This window comes from Orbicella franksi, chromosome 3 (assembly GCF_964199315.1).
Source record: "Orbicella franksi chromosome 3, jaOrbFran1.1, whole genome shotgun sequence".
Taxonomy (NCBI): domain Eukaryota; kingdom Metazoa; phylum Cnidaria; class Anthozoa; order Scleractinia; family Merulinidae; genus Orbicella; species Orbicella franksi.
The window spans coordinates 8,419,797-8,438,958 of record NC_138147.1 but is presented as its reverse complement, the minus strand read 5'-3'; the positions used below and the strand labels follow the sequence as shown (position 1 = coordinate 8,438,958).

The window sequence follows — 19,162 nt, the reverse complement described above, 5'->3', positions numbered from 1 at the left end:
GAAGTCTAAAGTTAAGAGTGATTTTCAATTCCAAGAGCAGCCGGCGCAATAGTTGTGTATCAGCGAATAGAACACGATGATTAAACCAATCAGATTGGCGGATTTCCAAAAGAACACAGCCAGATGCACAGCATGAAATCTTAATTTTACAAATCCGTAAAGATGTAACCACGTGGCTACTAAGACTCCCTTCGTTAGAAACATAGAAATCTATTTTCTGTTTAGTAGATATATCTAATTATGGCATTATTAATCTTAAATTTACGCATCTTAACGTATATGCGAACTTCATTAATTTTTAGCCTCTTTCATCTGGTTATAGCTACACTGTATCTAAATATACTTTTGTGAATGTCAGTGTTTTAAAATGACTAGTGAATCAGCTTTGACTAGCATATGGACAGGGCCTATATCAGTCCAGTGTTTATATAGAGTTGCTGTGCTCCAGTCTAAGGCAAACTTGGTCTGGTAACTTGCTAAAGACGTATTCAGGCATAATGTTGGCGTCTAACACGCTTGTTGCAACTTTTGTCCTGTGTTTGCTTACTTCTTTTACAGAGATCAGTCAAGGAAGTGAAAATCAACCAAGCAGCGTAAATGAAGGTATGTTTGGCTTGAATTATTATCAAGGATTGACTTATGTTTGGGGATCTTCGATCAGTGTAGTGTTTTTTTTTAAGAAAACTGATAGTCTTCTTCTTGTTCACACGCCATTTGTCTGTCGTACGCGAAGATTCCTCACATTTTCGTTTTTGTTTCTGGTAATGAATCATTGTCCCCATGTGTTTCAGAGACCTTGAAGCTGTTTAGCGAACACAAATTCAGAAACAAGCGTAATGGTTTGTATGAGTGCCTAGTTTCGTATTAAGTACATCGACCACGTTAGCAGTTTGCGTTTTATCATTGTCGGTATTTATACGAACGCTAATTGCTGTGTTAAATAGCAAAGTTTCCATGATAAATCCTCGGCTTTGGTGTTTCTTGAAATGGTTTTTTTGTGGTCTCATATTCGGAGGGGTGTTTCACGAGGTTGAGGTGTTACCATAAGGGATTCTTTCCCAATAGATGAGATTGGGCTCTTACCGAAAGGGAATTCTGGGTTTCAGAAATGTTTGGTCTCTTAACGGATACCTCACGGAAAGAGTGACTGATGCAGAATGACTGACGCCCACGGAAGATGTCTAAGGATTTTTACAGAAAATGTTGAATTCCGTCCGGTACATCAAATGTGATATTTGGCTTGAATGGGAGGCGCGAGTTATCTGCTCGCCTCTGGTTGGTTTATACACAGTGGAATTGGGTGGGCTATGTCATAGCTTGGACATGCGCCGAACCAGGAAACTATCTCTTTAATACATGCAGATAAACTTGTATTGGTTTGGGCTTCAGTGACGCAGTCAGAGCTGATGTTTTTCCTGACATTTGCACCCTCTCATAATTTCGATTGCATCAAACAGCCCCATGCATGTGATATTTCTAATAACTTCTTACTCGAGGAGCTCGATCATTGAAATGAAGCTCAGTGTCATTTTTTGTCTCCCCAGATGACGGTGGTATTAGCTTAAAATCGATTTCACAAGTCGCCCAGCTCGTTCGCCAGGGCGTCAATCCCTGTTTGCCTAACTCAAAGCACCATCATGATATCCAACTTCCAAAGGGAGTTATGTCTTCAGTTTGCAAGTACATAAGTAAGTCTAAAGTCAAGCCCATGCGCATAGTTTCGGGATGGAAGGGATTATTATCCGAGGAATTTTTGCGTCAGAAGCAGAGTATGTAATTGCAAGTTTTTATGAACAACAGAGGTCAGAAACCTTCGCTGGGTTTCTGTTTAGTAGCAGTGTGTCCAGTTTCCGACCAGTTTTTCATAAATGTGCAAAATCATCGCTGAAGTTGCAAATGAATTGGTCGGATTGTGGGCAACAAACTGTACGGTCAGAGATACCATAGAAATATCACGGTAGTTGTTCAGTATGAAACGAGTCGTCTGCTTTACCTTTAGTTTACATTCCCTTTTAAGAACCAGGTGTGTACCCTGATTACGCAAAACAGATTTGTACATTAATTTCGTCTACTTTACATCCAGGATTACTTAAATATTCCTTACGACCAAGACAAACTCGACACTACTAGAGTACCATTTACTAATATTTTCTGTCTTTTCTTGTTGTAGCTTCGTGGCTATGGCTATGGCCATCTCGACCCTCATTACCTGCCACTGCACGGCCACCAAGTGAGAAGTAATACATTTTCACTGAAACAGAGATCGAGTTGCAATTGAACGTCTAAAGAATGATGCGATTTCTTTGGGTTTAAAATTTTGCTGTTCTCCGACTGGTTAACAATAATAATAATAATAATAATAATAATAATAATTACCAATAATTATCAAAGGCGCATCACATCATGAATTCCGAAAATTATATCTGATTTTTAAAAGCTAGTTTAAAAACATACGTTTTGAGTGAGGATTTTAACTGTTAACAAACTGTCAATAAACCTAGGCCTCCTGGAAGGAGCGAAAATCAATCCGAGGAAACATCATCAAATCAGTAACATGTTAGAAAGCGAATACTGATTTGTTGCAGTATTAGGGTTAGGCTCGACCTTCAGCCGCTGTTCGGGAAAAAGAGCCCGCTCTCCTCCTTGAACTCTTCTCGGGGAGGAACTTAAACCGAACGCAAAAGAGCGGCGGTAAACGAGCCTATATTAGGGGTAGATTATTAGATTATTTGGGGTGCGTTGGCGCTTCAGATTGTAGAAAAGGCATATAGCGCAGACTTGAAGACGAAAAATCCTGCATTGTTGGAAGGAGAATAAATAATATCGAGCAGCTAAAATTTTTGCACCTACCCATCCCAAAAACATACCTACCCCAAAAGCCGCAAGGTTCATTTATCCCTCTGGCTCGGCTTTAAACACATATCTTTTCCCTAAGTTATTGTAATTTTCTTCGCAAATGTATATTAAGTGTCAAGAGTAAATAAAGCATTGTTGTTGTTGTTGTTGTTATTCACCCCCCCCCCCACCCCCCGCACCACCACCACCTATCAATAATCTACTGGTCCACCCTGCCTTTGAGTTTGCTGCGATGAGCTTGAATAGAAATCTCTCGTACTCAGTTGTCAGTTGTCAGAATTTTGTCTTTTGTACATTGACAACTCTAGGTCTTCAACTGTCTCTCATCTCTAGGGAACGTGGAGTGTGGCACGAAAAAGGCCGGTTCCAGAATTGTAGGGGGCACAGACGCGCAGCCAGGGTCTTGGCCATGGCAAGTGTCATTGGACAATAAGGCGTTGCAGGGTCCTGTATCGTGTGGAGGCTCCATTCTTACTCCGTACTGGGTCGTTACCGCCGCTCATTGTTTCGATTTTGGAAAAGACCCCGCGACTTTTACTCTGACCGTAGGTAAGGAAGGACACACTGTTATATCCCGTGCGACTTACACGAAGTCGTGGTTATATGATATATATTTAGTGTGACTCACATGAAGTGTGTGATAATAAAAAACCATGTGCTTTTGGAGTGTTACATTGGCGACGAGGAGAAAAATAAGAGAGAATTATGACGGAACAAACAGCAGCAACAAGTGGAGCAGCACAAGCGATTCAAGTCGTCACAGAGACTAGAAACCTTCGAACACAGCCATTTATCATCCCCGACGAAGCGAACAGCGTCGGCAAAGCATGGGAAGAATGGCTGGAGGGAATTGAGCGAGAATTCCGATACTTCAGAATTACGAAGGCCGTCGATAAGAAGGATGCTATAATAATTTACGGCGGAAAAGAGATAGCTCGATTAGAAAAGAGCCTACCGGATCCAGAGGTGGAAGATGTGTACCTGAAGTTGCGTACTAAGCTGAATGATCACTTCACTCCAAAGAAGAATAAGCATCATGCGAGGTATTTATTTTTGAAAATGAGGCCACACATGGGTGAAACCACAAGTGCATACGCGGCAAGGCTGCGAGAGAAAGCGAAGGAATGTGAGTTTGGAGCTACATTCAACGAGAGAATTTTGGAGCACATAATTCAAACCATTGATAACAAGAAGATGATTGAGAAAGCCATTAGCAAGACGTGGGATCTGACACGATTTCTGACCGAAGCAAGCCAGACGGAGGATATTGCGAGGCAAATGAAAGATATGGGAAGTGAGAATGTTTCCCGTGAGAATGTTTCTCGTGTGCATTCCGATTTGCAATACCCCAAACGACAAAGCAATGGATCCAACGAAACACAGCGGCCTGGGAAAAAGCACAAATGTCAATATTGTGGATTGTTTGGAGTCCATGAGAAAGGGAAAGATTGCCCTGCCTATGGTAAGAAATGCCATAAATGCCACAAATTGAACCATTTCTCCTCTGTATGCAAATCTGAGATTACTCGTAGCCACAAGTTCAGAAGACAGAAGCAAAGTAAAAGGAAAAGCAGTGGGAGAATTAAGAAGACAACTGAAGATGCAGAATCCACGAGCTCGGATGATGATTTTTTCGGCCAGGCAGTGCAACACTTAAAGCAGGCCAAGAAGATAAGAGTGATTGGCAAAAATGGTGATGATTATCGAACTGTTATGGTGAGATTAAATGACGTGGATGTCTTGATGGAAGCTGACAGTGGGGCGGATGTTAATATTATGGACGAACACCAGTTTAAGGCATTCAGCCACAGAACACATGACAAGCCAATCCTTGCAAACAGTAATGTCAAGTTGCGTACTCTCCAGCACAAACTCGAGGTCAAAGGAGAATTTCAAACGGTGATTCGTAATGAGACGTGTGGAAAACCGACCAAATTTGTTGTAGTGTCAGGAAGGAACACAATGAAACACTGGAGTAACCCCAGTGGCAGGGTGAGGTGTGTCCCTATATGCCATCAACATATCACAGACAGCCATATTCCTGTCAAGTCCAGTTTTTCCCTGGAGATGGGCGATTTGTTCCGTCTTGTTTAACACTTGCACTGGAGTCAGTATTTCAGAAAGCTGAAGATTATGGAATCACCTTCAACGAGCCTAAGTGTGAATTTGGCCAGAAACAAATCACCTTCTATGATCTTCTATGACCTTCTATCACCTTCTAGGTTTATCAGCTGGCCTTTTTCAGCAATCTGCCAGGGGCTGGCAACCAGTGCATTTCATAAGTCGTACTCTGACTGATGTGGAAAAGAGGTATAGCCAGACAGAGAAGGATGCTTTATGTGTTAAATGGGCCAAGGATCGATTTTCTATCTACCTTCTTGGTGCACCCAGGTTTACGATTATTACTGCACACAAACCACTCCTGCCATTGTTTAATAAGCCAACGGCGAAGCTTCCCCCCCGGATCGAGAAATGGGTGATGGACATGCAGGATGTGGACTTTGAAATGAAATACGAGCCTGGTAAAGATGAGGCTGACCCTCTAGATTTCTTGTCAAGGCACCCATTACCAGTTGTTGGAAACAATGACACTGAGAAGATTTTGAAGGCAAGCATTGAAACGGAGCATGCAGTGGTGCTAGACAGAGTTAGAGAAGAAACACATCGTGATAGAGCTTTGCAAAAACTGAGCCAAACTATCAGGAAAGGTAATTGGGAGACCAGCAAGAAGGATGCTGACCTGGCACCATTCTACCCGATTAAGGACGAAATTTACGAAGCACAAGGTCTGATATTCAGAATGGAAAGAATTGTTTTACCAATGGTGTTACAGCAGAAAGTCATCAGATCAGCCCACAAGCTGGGACATCTGGGAACCACCAAGACGAAACAGATGCTTAGGGCTAAGTATTGGTTCCCCGGCATGAATGCGATGATTGACCAAATAATAGGTCATTGTTTTGACTGTCAAGTTACTACCAAAGATCGCAGACAAGAACCTATCAAACCATCGGTGATCCCGAAGGAACCTTGGGAAGAGATTTCAATCGATTTCGGAGGACCTTACCCAGACGGTCATTACAACTTGGTAGCAATTGATCAAAGAACCCGATACCCGGAAGTAGAGGTGGTGTCCTCAACAGCAGTGAAGCCGACTAAAGAGAAGTTGAAGAAAATGTTTGCTCATCACGGTGTACCCAAACGAGTGCAGTCTGACAATGGTCCGCCATTTAATTCGAAAGAGTTTGCAACCTTTGCAAAAGAAGAGGGTTTTGATCATCATCGTGTGACACCAGAACACCCCCGAGCCAACGGCCAGGTGGAACGGTTTATGCAAGTGTTAAACAAGACGGAACAAATCGCCCATCTCCAGGGAAAAACTGGACTTGACAGGAATATGGCTGTCTGTGATATGTTGATGGCATATAGGGACACACCTCACCCTGCCACTGGGGTTACTCCATACCAAGCTATGTCGAATAGGCCTATTAGGACCAAACTTGATCACACAGTACCAAGAGAAAGAAGTGAGCAGGATGAGCTGATCGATGAGAAAGACCGAGTATATAAAGAGAAGATGAGACGCGATGGCGTGAATATCAAAGAACACAACTTCTGTGTGGGAGACTATGTCCTACTTAGACAAAAGAAGGTGAATAAATGGTCGACCGCCTATGAGCCTATCTTCTACACAGTTATCAGAATTAGTGGTTCGACGATCATGGCAAGGCGAGTTACAGATGGTCGTGAGATAACCCGAGATTCAAGCCAGTTTAAATTGGCTAATGCTATCATGCATGAGGAAGGTGCCAAAGGAGAAGATAGTGAGGATTGGAGAGAAACACTACTTATGAATTCTGGCAATCCAAGCACAGTCCAGTCCAGCAGTCCAGTCCAAGTCATCCCTGAACAAAGTGATTCTGCTGAAGAGACTGTTGAAAAGGGATCATTAGGGCATGCCAACCAACAGTTGGAAGAGCTTCCTACAGTTCAGACAGAAGAAGGTTCTACTTCCAGCTCTCCTACTCCCAGAGTACAGTCATCTAGGCCTAGACGAGAGCGACGTCGACCTGCTTATTTGACTGATTACGTCACGTGACATGTTTACATTAATTTTGATCGGACACCAGAAGCATTTAGAATATGCAATTGAGTTGAACTGCAGTATTAATTAGATAAACTTTGATATTTTGTTATGAGCATACTAACCTACTAACCCACTAGTTTTAAACATTAATTAGTCACATTAAGTCTCAAGACTTTGGTTCTGATTGATTCAAAGACTCTGGAACATTGAATTGGATTTTGCCATCCTGCGTTATTATTTTATTGTATGTGGACTGTGTAGACAACTGCAAAAAGGGGCAGATGTTATATCCCGTGCGACTTACACGAAGTCGTGGTTATATGATATATATTTAGTGTGACTCACATGAAGTGTGTGATAATAAAAAACCATGTGCTTTTGGAGTGTTACACACACTTCTTTATCGCACTTTTTAATATAGATAGGACCCTGCGCGCGCTCTGGTTGGTCAAAAACCTATCTTTTATCGAGAATAAACTTAGAAAACGCGTGTTTTATTGTTTTTCGCCACATTACCTTTATCATGAATTAAGCAAATGAAGCAGACTAAGCCGTGTATTACACTGTGATAAAATACTCCGGACACTTGAGAACACTCGGGAAATATAGAAAACACTTGCCTGCGACTCGTGTTTTCTACATTTCCTTCGTGTTCTCAAACGCCCGTCGCGTTTTATTACAGTGTAATACACGGCTTAGGCTTCTTCATTTGTTAAGTAATGACACAATAACATGATAATATTTTTCGAATGTTTACGATATCTTTACCTACATATACATTCTGTAGGGTACTTTCTGCAGCTTCTTTGAACGTAGACCGTGAAAAGTAGCGGAATCCTTTTTACTCTATCCTTGACAGCATTTCATATTCCCTTTGTGGACTGAAAAACGTTTCTACGTCTTAGAGATATCAACGCGCAAAAAATCGAAAGGCTCAAAGCTCGAACGCAGGTCTTAAAATATTCCCTTTTATGGGTCTATTCTATGGATTAAATTTGTTTTCTAACTACACCTTTATCTGTGTAACAGGTGAACATGATCTTCGTAAAGCAGGCGGAACCGAGCAAGTTATCCCAATTGACCAAATCTTCACACATCCTTATCATAACCCGCCAGTGAATGGGACCGACTATGACGTGGCATTGATCAAACTGAGGAAACCAATCACGTTCAACAATGACGTAAGACCTGTATGTCTGCCCACCAAGGATTTTCCTCCTGGAACTAATTGTTATGTTACTGGATGGGGCGCTACACGGTGGGAGGGAAACATTGCACAGGTAAATATGACTTGTATTTACGATATTCATAATAAGCATGTGTAAACTTCACAAATGAGTTGAGCTGGAAGAGACATTCATTCAATGCGCAAGGTATGAAGAGAATGAGACAATGAAAACTAAGCCATTTTTTTTTAGATTTTGCAGCAGGCCCAAGTTCCTCTTGTACCACGTGACACTTGTCGGCGAGCATACAGCGACCTCCTCGGATTGCCCATTACGGAACGCATGCGCTGTGCAGGTTTCTCTCAGGGAGGAGTTGGTATATGCCAAGGAGACAGTGGAGGTCCGCTGGTCTGTCCAAGGAATAACAAGTGGTATCTTATGGGTATCGTCAGCTGGACAGTTGGTTGTGGGCGCCCAAATAGATTCGGAGTGTATTCTGACGTATTGGCACTTAAGCCCTGGGTGCAGGAAACAATAAACAACAACTCAGCTCCATAATCGTCGAAGGCAGTAAAGAGATTGAAATTGTCGGTTGAGGACTAGCTCATGTTTTCATGGAAAATAAAAGAATCACAACGAACAAATAAAAATAATCTCGGTTAACGGTTAATCATTCGGGTAAAACACGGTTTGTGTCACGTTTCACAAAAAAATGTTATATTTTACGATAAAATAACTCCTAAATAACTTAATCCTGTAAGACTAATGCATTATATATAAGCAATAAAAGATGGAATGTAACGTATTATCAATTGTAATCATTTTTATATATTTGTTGTCGACTCGTTGTACATTCTTCGTCTAAATTTAAGGTAGTTCTTCAAGTTTTCTCAGTTTTCTATTTCCAGTTTTCTTTTTCGTTACAATTTGTTCCCGAATGCCGTCATCGGATATTCTCGGTGAGCATGCAGGACTTGATCTGGGAACTGCACTTGTTTACTTTATTGAATCAATTTCAGTCTGCTAACGTCAAACCAAGGTCGAAATGTATCTGATATGTAGCAAACGCCACGAGGTTTCAATTCGAGCGAAATTTCCCGTTTTCTTTCCAGAAGCATGCCCCTTTTTTCAATACTGTATGAGCAAAGTTTTTGGTAGTTAGGTTTATTGTTTGTTTGGATGTTGCTCAGTGCCGTAGCTTGTAACAGCCAAACCGAGGCATTTGCCTAGACACTTTTTTCATTGTTGTTGTTGTTAATAATCGATTCTCACTACACTAACGAGAGACTTTCAATGTAGATAGTTTATTGAGGATACGTCAGTCAGCCATCTGCTATGTGTTCCGTCTTTCCGGTTTGAAAAGATTTTTTCGATGGGGATAAATTGCATGTTGTTACCAGTGTGGTTAGGAGAGGAGAGGAAATGTTCTACGACTGAAGAAGGTTTTGATTTGGTGTTAGGGTTTTGTTAGGGTTTGTTGTTCAGGTTCGTGACTTTCGGTATTTTCTCTTTTGATTTTCGGTATCCCCACCTTTCTTTGCTTCACAAGAGTTTCTGAGGCGCACTTAAAGTTTTGTTACTGACAGGGATTGTAAGCAACCTCGTTCACAGTGCCTCTCTTAGCTTCTTCCTCTCGCGCTCCGGGAGGGCGGGAAGATGAGAGATCCTGGGAACGAGGTTGGATTGTAAATAGAGTGGAGCGATTTAGTCCATGGGCCACAATAAATTTTCTTACCAGTTTTAGGGACAAATAATTATGAGTTGTGTCATTTTGAAGAATGAACCAAAGTAGTGAAAAAAAAAAATTATGCAATTATGCCATCTGCAATTTGCTTTAATATTACAGTTAAAAAAATCTCAAAAATTGCCCTCCGGCGTGAAAACGAGGCAGGAAGAAAAAAAGACAGGAAGAAAAACAAACGGAATATGTTATCTTTTAATATTTTTGCAACGTTCAGTTCAAAAATGAGCTTCTTAACGCCTTTTTTAATGGTATAACAATATGCTTGATTTACTATGTATCATGGGTAACCAATGTGGCGAGCAATTTAGAGATATCATTGTCAGAATGGGAGCGTTTCATACCATCTGCACTTTGCTTGGAATAATCGGAAAGAGGTTCCAGGATGCTGGTTTGAGAGACCTATGTGTAGCTAGAGTCCCAAGTGATTGCAGAGGGTTCAGTGTCGGGAGTGCTGGAAGGACGGAAATACAACCGTGCCGTGCGGCAGCCTAAGCTTGAATACGAGGCCCTGATGAGACAGGTGTGGTCTGGATTCCTAAAGTGGGTAGCAGAGAAGTACGATGAGAAGACGTCTTTAGTAGATGAAATGTTTGCTGGTCTTCAGAGCTTGCGTGACAATGTTGGCGAAGCTGAGTTCAAGAAGAAACTTTGCGAAAACTCTTTCGCTGAGGTTGCCGAGCTGTTTGAAAGATACATGTCATTCCTTCGCTGCTAGAGTGGTAAGCTGTAGGAGTTCTGAATCTCCTATCTTGACTTGGTCGATGTTCTGCTGGCAATGATAAGAGCCTCAAGAGAGGGTGACTTGGATCTTCACCTTTCAAGGTACCTCTCGTCATATCTGTCGGAAATGTTTCACCTGGAAGAAGAACATCTAGACATTTTCACATATTTCAAGTCAGGTGGGTTTGCTGTTCTGTTAGGAGAGGACGATCCCTTCGCTAAGATTCCTGTCAACTAAGCATGTGAAGAGACAGTCAACTAGGACACACAAGCCCCCGGAGGCACCAAGGGTTTTAGCCTGAAGCCCAAAGCAGTCAATAAATATGACTTGGTTGCTGAATATAGAAGTATTTTTATGAGGAATTTGAAGGACATGCTTCACTTGAGCAAATCAAGCTGTCATCACAATGACCTTCAAAAGAGTAGAATTGCAAGAGATGAAGCTGATGTACAGTCCTTACTGACAACATCGGAGGGCTGGGTGAACCCTTTTCAGGGCGACATGCAAAACCTTATCTGCTTGTCCACAGGTAAGATGGCTTCTGAGAATGTTGCTGGTGATCTCCTACAAGCCAAACATTTAGGCGAAAGGACATTCCAAAGTTTTAGTAAGAAAAGACTGGAGGCTGATCCCCCAAAAGTAAGGTTTCATGATTCAATCGATGTCTAAGGTAATGCTGAAGACCTTCAAACACATGAGCAAGAAAGTGGAGCTCCGAAAACGAACTGCTAATGAGATTGTTCTAAAGGCCGACCGCGCACTGTTAGCACAGATGATTGTTATCACAGAGGTATGGCAACTCAGCGTGAAAGAAGTGCTCTCCCATCCTCTTGGTCCGCTACCTTGGTCTCTGGCAGCACCTGATGGCTCTCTAAAGAAAACAACGAAATCCTCATTAGCCAAAGAATTACAAAAAGATGCTTCGGCAGTTGAAAGTCTTCTACCTCGGTCGGCTTGTATTATCGATGGCATGGCAATGGTTGAAAGACTTAAAGGGGATCAGAAAACGTTTAAAGAAATTACAGAGATGCTGTTGGCCATGGCTATTCGTGAAGGAAGTAGCAGCAACAGGATCGAAGTTGTATTTGATAATTATCGAGAAATATCGATAACGAACTTGAAAAGAGAGAAGGGAGAAGCCGAGATGGGTAATACATACAGGAATACTCGCTCGATCTGACTATCTTGTACAGAAATGGAGGCCGTCTTTGCCCAACACAGAGAACAAACAGCTGCTGATTCACTCTATTGCTGACGAATGGCGGAAAAAATATCACAGTGTCAAGCTTGCAGGGAAGAAGCTATACGCCACAGTAGCGGAAGAGTGCTACAAAATAACAGATGGATCAGAACTGTCCGAAGAGCTAGGATCTAAACAAGAGGAGGCAGACACAATGCTGTTGCTACATGCGTACCATGCAGGAAGAAATGGATTTACTACAGTGGTGATTTCATCTGACGATACCGATGTGCTCGTGCTGGCCCTTGCTTTCAAGAGTTCCGTTCCTTCCTCAGTGTATATTAAGTGCGTAACACAGGCCAGAACGAGGTATATTGACACCACGCACGTTGTTCAGTGCCATGGTTGGTGTTTTCCTGGACTACACGCCTTTACCGGTTGTTACACTGTAAGTGCCTTTTCCGGAAAAGGCAAAATGTCTGCATTGAGGTTGACGAAGCGACACGTGAGAATAAGAGAGCTCTTCCAACTGGTGAGTACAGATTGGGATGTGTCAGTTGAGCTGTTTTCACGTCTTCAAGAGTTCACCTGTTTCATGTACAGCTCAAGACGTCAATGACTTGCGATATCGCCTCTTCTGCGCCAAGACTTGACTCTAACCAGTTGCCACCATTCATCGACACTCTGCGCAAGACCTGTGAAAGAGCCAACTACCAGGCTGCGATCTGGTGCTGGAGTCTCCAGAGCCACATACAGATACCCTCACCAGCTGGACATGGGTGGAGTCTCGAGGAAGACAGGCTGGTAGTTAACTGGATGAGTGGGGAGCCAGCGCCCGTGGATGTGTTGGAGTTGTTATCGTGCCGCTGTAAGAGGCGCTGCCAGCTGCCAAACTGCACTTGTCTTTCAAATGGTTTACAATGCACGGATTTCTGTACATTGAAAGACTGCGACAATGAGCATGAGAGCCCAGTTACGGCTATCACTGAGGATGACAATTAAACACATACTGCCATCGAAAAAAACTAAACCCGGGTCCTGTATTAATGAAAAACATGACCTTTAACTAGAATCCCCTTACCAGTACAACTGCGATTTTCAAGAGGAATATTCTGCTTCTACGTCATGTTGGAAGACAAGAGATTTATGTTTATTTATTCTGTATCTGTTTCAATGTAATCGAAGAAATATGGCTTCCAAAGAAGTGTCTTTTTACTCAAATGTGCTTCATGTTTAACATTAAAATGCTAAAGAAGCGTGGTCAGTTTGTTCTTGAAAAGAATACGACTAAACTTGAGGAATTCTTGTTAGAAGGTCGCAAAGAAGAAACAAAAAAAATCAAGAAAACAACGTGGAGAAACTTTTTAAGAAATGAAGCTTGGTTGCCATAGCAATCATACATGCTGTGGCATTCATTTATTGTATCTTATCCAGAGTTAGTTCACTTTTTCAAAGTAGAATATTCTATATATTGCAACAGTCAGTCAACAAAAGTGATCATTAAACAATATCAGTGACGTCATTTGGCCACGTGATTTTCAAGTGAAAGCTACATTGTTAGCGTGGCTATCATACATAAAGATAAAGTAGAGTAAACAGAGTTTCTAAAAAGGTATGATAGCCTTTGTCCTTAGGAGTGGTAAGAAATTCGAAATTTTGCCGTCCTGGCCCATGGACTCATTTGACTGTGCTCTTGTAAAAGATCATAGGTCAGCATGGTTTCCGCTATCTACATCTGTCGCTGTTTGTTTAAAATTGTTCCAAGTACAATATGCCCGGCAGAGTCAATCAAACGTTCGGAAATCGAACTCAATCGAGCTCAATCCGTGGACTACTGGTATTCAACCTTTCTTATTTGGATCAAACCAGCATGGCCGTAATACTAAGTGGTCGCATAAACGGGTTGAAAGTAAGGCGCGGTTCCACCATACTTTCTAATCGTACTCTTAAGTTTCGTTGTTACGCACGTAATTACCGTAGTCAAAAGAATATGTGCCTCCACTGACTACACACTTAGTTGTCGACAAGTACATGTTACTGATTACTAAATGTTATCGACAATTAAAAAACGTAGTGTTTGAGATGAGTTGTCGACAATTAAATGCTAAATTCTTAGTTGTCGACAACAAAGCAGTTTCCCTTTTCGAAAATGGAAACTGCTTTAGTTGTCGACATCGACGACTACCAAGGCCCTTCGGCCGTTTTTTGAATATGTGGGAATCATTGGTTTAGTTGTCAACAACTATCGAAACATGACACACATTTGAGCATACGTATTGTGCTTTGAGCATGCGTAGTGAACGTCATTTCTCAAGCAATCGCTGACATGACTTAGGTATCGATAACTAACACTTCAATGTGTGGAATGCTTGCATCTGACACAATTAATTGTCGATAACATTTAGTTTTCGATAACAAAAAGTTGTCGACAACTAAATGTCTGGTCTGTAGAGGCCCTAAAGGAAACAAATTTTTCTTGAAAGCGTATCTCCACTACCGTAATAGTGGTTCAGGAAATGGCTCAGTCCGACAATTTGGCCATTATTTGGGATTTTAGAACCCTCTACAGATCAGTACAGATCCTTTATTGTTCCAGTTAAAGGTTTGTCAACTTGAGTAGTCCATGAGAGAGATCCACAGATCGTCGTAATATTGAGGTATCGAAAAAAAAAAGAAAAAACAAAAAAGTGAACTCAACCTTAAGCCAAACACGGTGAATTAATTCTAGACGCTCCTTTTACTCGCGGGATGAATCTTGGCTCAGCTTTCTTTCCGTGTGCCGTCACATCTTGGGGCAATTCTATTAAATCTTAACTGGGACCGGTTGACAGGCCTGAATGACTCCCAACAGCGTGTGTTAGCCTTTTGCATAACTTGGCTCTCACGAGCATATCTTTAAGCGAAACCCCGCTTTCCTTTCCCATCCTTTCCTCTTTTCTTTCCCTCTTTCCTCTTTCCATCTTGCTTTTTGTCACACAGTGTCAACCAACAGTGCCAAAAAAATGGCATTTAATAGAGCAACAACCATTACTGAGCGAAATCTTCAAGGATCGCCCCTCATTTCATACAAAGTGCAGGTCTGTTAATCCTATTTTACAATGTACATGCAAAATCGTAAAGTTCATGCAAAGTCTTTGACTTCGGTCCAAACACAGTTCCAGTCCAAGTTTCGGTATAAAACTACCATGTTAAGTTTTACAATTCAAACATGTTTGGGCAGAACCTTCTGCCTTCTTCGGTGCAAAACATATGACAGAAGATGCAAATTCAATATAAATAACTAGTACATGCTAATAAGTAGGTATAAAAAATAGAAACAATCATGGCGGTTACAAAAATAGTCTTCAACCCCTTTCCGCCCAACATGCCATATATTAGGGACCTTACGCATATACGACGGCGACGGCGAGGACGACGCCTAGTAAAAAATGTGTTTCTATTTACTTTGGAATTTCACATTTATTTGGAACTATCCAGTGTGTCTGTCGGTATTAAAATTTGCCCCTGCTCAATATGTTACGAATGCGTTCAGTTCCAAATAGAAATACGAAAAATTAGGTTCTCCAGACAACGCAGAATTTGGTCATTTCGCGTTGCTGTTTTGCAAAGGACGGCAAAGAAATGTACCAAGAATTATAACGCACGTGCACAGCCATTGTTTTTCTCATTAAACCTTTTGTTTGGCGACGTTCTCGTTGCCGTTGCCATCGTGTTTTGCGTAATGTCGCTAATATTGGCACTGAGTGGTCGTCCTCTTTATACCACTTGTGACGTCATCAATTTAAACGTCAATAGATAGTCTTGATAAGCAGACAGTAGAGCTAGTATAGAACTATCCGCACAACAGGCGGTATTGGATATCGACGGCATTCTGAGGTAGCAAATTGAAAAACAACGTTTTCAGTTTTGGTGCAAAAATGGTGGTAAAATGGCCCATAATACTTATAATTGATCAGGGTCCCATTTCCAGCCTTTGCCCACAATTAACACCCAACTTTTGCGGCAGTCAGAAAGAATATGAAACGCAAAAGGTAGCGAGAGTAAAGGGGCCGATAAAAAGGAAAGGAAAGGGGCAAGAAAAAAATTCGGAACGGACAATCGCAAAAAAAAAAAACAGATCAAAGTCCAAAGTTGTGGCTTATGCGCGAGCACAAATTAAAATATTGCACACTTTTGTAACTTATCTTCCGGAAATCTATATTTTTGGCAAAAAAATATAGCTTTTTCAGTAAAACTAAGGTTCATTTAGAATGGAAGCCAGAACAATTGCTTTAACGGTTAAAAAAGGCATTTTTTTTGGTGGAAATTTGGGTGTCAAAGAGTTAATTAACGACATGAAGTTTTCTCACAAGATGTGCAAAGCTTTGATATATTTCACCTGAGTGCAAAAGGCTCCTTCGACAGTTATTAAAACCTTGCAATACACCGATTCAAGAAAAAAACCGGAAGTTGCATGCAAGCGAGGCTTAATAGCCCTCGAGCTTTCAAAATGGTGAACGAAATGTTGGGGAAGAACGAAAAAATTCGAATGTAGGTAGGTTAGAGCAACTTGTCTGGAGCAAATGTGGTAAGGAAAAGGAAAAGAGTTGGACACAAGTGTTGTGCGGCTGCAAACTCTAATAATCGAAGCAAAAACCGACCTGATTTATTATTTCCACGACTGAGTTTCCTTCGGACAAGCCCGATAAACAAAGAAGGAAAAAGTGGGAAATACTTATGAAAAGGGGAGATGCCTGTTTTACCTCGGTAGGAAATATTTTCTATTGTTCCAAGCACTTCTTGCCAAGTGATTTTAAACTGAGTACACTTATTGAAACTGGGAGCCGTACCCTCGGTTTTCCCTGCACAAAAGTTGATGAGGAATCTCTGTGTAGAGCGAAAAGATGCGAGGCATCTGAGTCTGGCAAAGAAGCTAGTAGTGAATACAGGTGTGAATACCCATCAGCCTCAATCAACTCAGGAAATAATCAGTTTTCATGCCTCTGAGGTAAACAAAAAATGTTTCCCAGAAGCAATGTTGAATGTGGAAGGACATTAGTGATTTAAATACAGCCATTGATGAATTTTGAATCTTTTTTACTCGCTTAATATTTCGGCAAGATCTGGCTTTTAGGTTTAATATTTCAGAACTAGTAGTGTCAGATAAATTATCGCATGGGCCAATTTCCCATATTTGATGTTTGGGAGCCTACCTATTATTTATTTACCTGAAGTTTTTTAGGCTGAATTTGAAAACATTAAGTGCAGAATAGACTGCAGGGAGATAAAAGGTCAGACACCCAAGACCTGGAGAAGAAACTAATAAAAGTCTGACAACACATTTTAAGGCCTTTTAGGAATTTCCCTAATGTCAGGGATTTGACAGACAGCATTTACTGGCCAGAAAGAAGGTTATAATCTTCATCCCTTCTATGTGACCAAGTAAACCAGAGCTGACGATAATTTTACTAATTTTCTAAGGAAGACTGTTTTTCAACCATGAACCAGAACTGCTATTAGGAGAATAAATGGATGGCATATATTTCATGGTGTAACTCCACTAAGGTTGCGTAGAGTTGTTAATCAAACCTGGATAGTGAGCTTGTAAACTGGCAGAAAATTAGTTGTCTAATAATTCCTGACACCTACTGCTTAATTTGTCATTTGGTAGTGAATGTAAACAGAGTACATGATATTGTTCATCAGTGGCAATGAAATATTTGGTGATTTCCACCATACTGAAATTGTGCATTATGTGGCTTCATGTTTTATTTTCTGGCACAGGGTGTAACATAGAAGGACACATGGTGTGGTGCATAATTTGCTAATAACATAAAAGTACGGTTGAATTTGACCTCATTGAGAATTTCCTACATTGTATGATCTTATAGATTCCCAATTGTTTTGAGCTATTTTGAAATATTCACTCAACATTACCAGAGAAAACCTAGAAGCAGCTCAATTCTCTCATATTAAATGCTGGACAAACTTATTGGAACTTTGATATGCATTATTTATTCTGGCTTTAGCAATAGTCACGTCTTGTAAGGCCATCTCTAAGCATTAGGTAAGCCAGTTCATATATGATATATGTATCGTAAATTGTTCAATATTCTTTGGCATCTCCTTCCACCATTCTATATCCAAGGCAATTTGCTCATTATAAATTCTCAGTTACTTCCAATTTATAGCCAGGACATTCCAAGTCTGTTCACAACAAAGAGTAGTTGTTGTACATTGCACTTCATTAACTGAAGTAAATATGACTCTTGTTTACCAGTATCAAACATTATGCATATTGATTTTATAAGGCAATCTTTCAGGGTCTCACCATCCATAACAATGACATTCTTAGCTTCAATGATTTCATGGAGATTGCTCTTACCTGGGTCTGTAACCAGCTCAGTTGGGGAGCCCCCAAAATTTCCCTTTTCTCTTGCACAAAAAACGCATTTTGTTACTTGCACCTTCGTCTATCGCTGTTGATGCATTATTTCAATATACTTGTCCATTACTAGTTGCTAATATTCTAGGCCATCTTTCATGGCATGTGGCTGATAGTCTTTGCTACACTTCCTTGATAATTTTATTGGTGATTTCACCAATGAATCAGCTTTGTGATTGCGTCCTACCCTGTAACGCATTGATGCTATCACTGTACCGAACCCTTGTTTGTACCATTCTTGGCGAGTAGATCGTGGTCTTTTTTGATACTCTGATTAGCATCTTTTGAACTCAAGGATTTGTCTTATTCTCTCGCACCGATTGTTAATTCATGAAGAGAGATCGGATGTTCTCTAACTTGAGAAGAGTGAAGTCGTCAGCGAAAAATGAATCAGCCTTAGGAAATTTGTTTACGTTTGGATGTTCTGTTGCAATATTCCCGATATCCGGAACAATTTTTAAATTTACTTCTGTATGTTCTTTCGAGCTCTTGCTTCATCAGTTTTACTACTTTAAGCTACTTTAGCTTTAGTAAAGCTATTGTTCGGGTCAGGGTCGTAGATTTTTAAGATTTTCATTTCATTCAGATTCTTTTTCCTAAACCGACCATGAATAAAGTTCTTTTAGGCAATAAAAAAGGTGAGAACATGTTTTTTCGCACATTAGAGATCGAGACAATCGAAGGAAGGCAAACATATCTTTCCAAAAGTTCCTTTATTTTGCCACTTTAATTTATACGGCAACTTTTAAGCCAGAATTTCAATTGGCTAAGTGTCAATTTTTCAATCTTTTCTTCGCTCACACTGACACCGGAAATATCATCAGAAGAGACATTGTCCTCTCTTCTTCGTTCGCCATGTTGCTTTGAATATTTATATTCATTTCCTGCAATCAATTCAGTCGTATATTTGGCGGACTAATCTCGTTGTCTTGCTTCAAAGTAGTTTGACGGCGCGCCGTACCATCTGCAATAGCATGTGGAACA

The 19,162-nt window shown here is 40.9% G+C and overlaps 1 protein-coding gene across 1 annotated transcript; it reads left to right on the top strand.

Annotated features, from left to right (window-relative positions):
• The first annotated feature begins 497 nt into the window (after nucleotides 1-497).
• LOC145481067 (chymotrypsinogen B-like) lies at nucleotides 498-8,805 on the top strand. The gene is made up of 5 exons (XM_081459457.1): nucleotides 498-603; nucleotides 792-839; nucleotides 3,190-3,405; nucleotides 7,973-8,223; nucleotides 8,362-8,805. The coding sequence occupies exons 1-5, from the start codon at nucleotides 498-500 to the stop codon at nucleotides 8,665-8,667; spliced, it is 927 nt and encodes a 308-aa protein (XP_081315583.1). The 3' UTR covers nucleotides 8,668-8,805.
• The last annotated feature ends 10,357 nt before the right edge of the window (nucleotides 8,806-19,162 follow it).

What these genes read in the sequence shown, in the direction of transcription:
- LOC145481067 (XM_081459457.1), top strand. Translation starts at nt 498, where the DNA reads ATGTTGGCGTCTAACACGCTTGTTGCAACTTTTGTCCTGTGTTTGCTT. An exon ending in GACTTTTACTCTGACCGTAG is followed by an intron (nt 3,406 to 7,972) that starts GTAAGGAAGGAC and finishes TCTGTGTAACAG; the next exon opens with GTGAACATGATCTTCGTAAA. An exon ending in GGGAGGGAAACATTGCACAG is followed by an intron (nt 8,224 to 8,361) that starts GTAAATATGACT and finishes ATTTTTTTTTAG; the next exon opens with ATTTTGCAGCAGGCCCAAGT.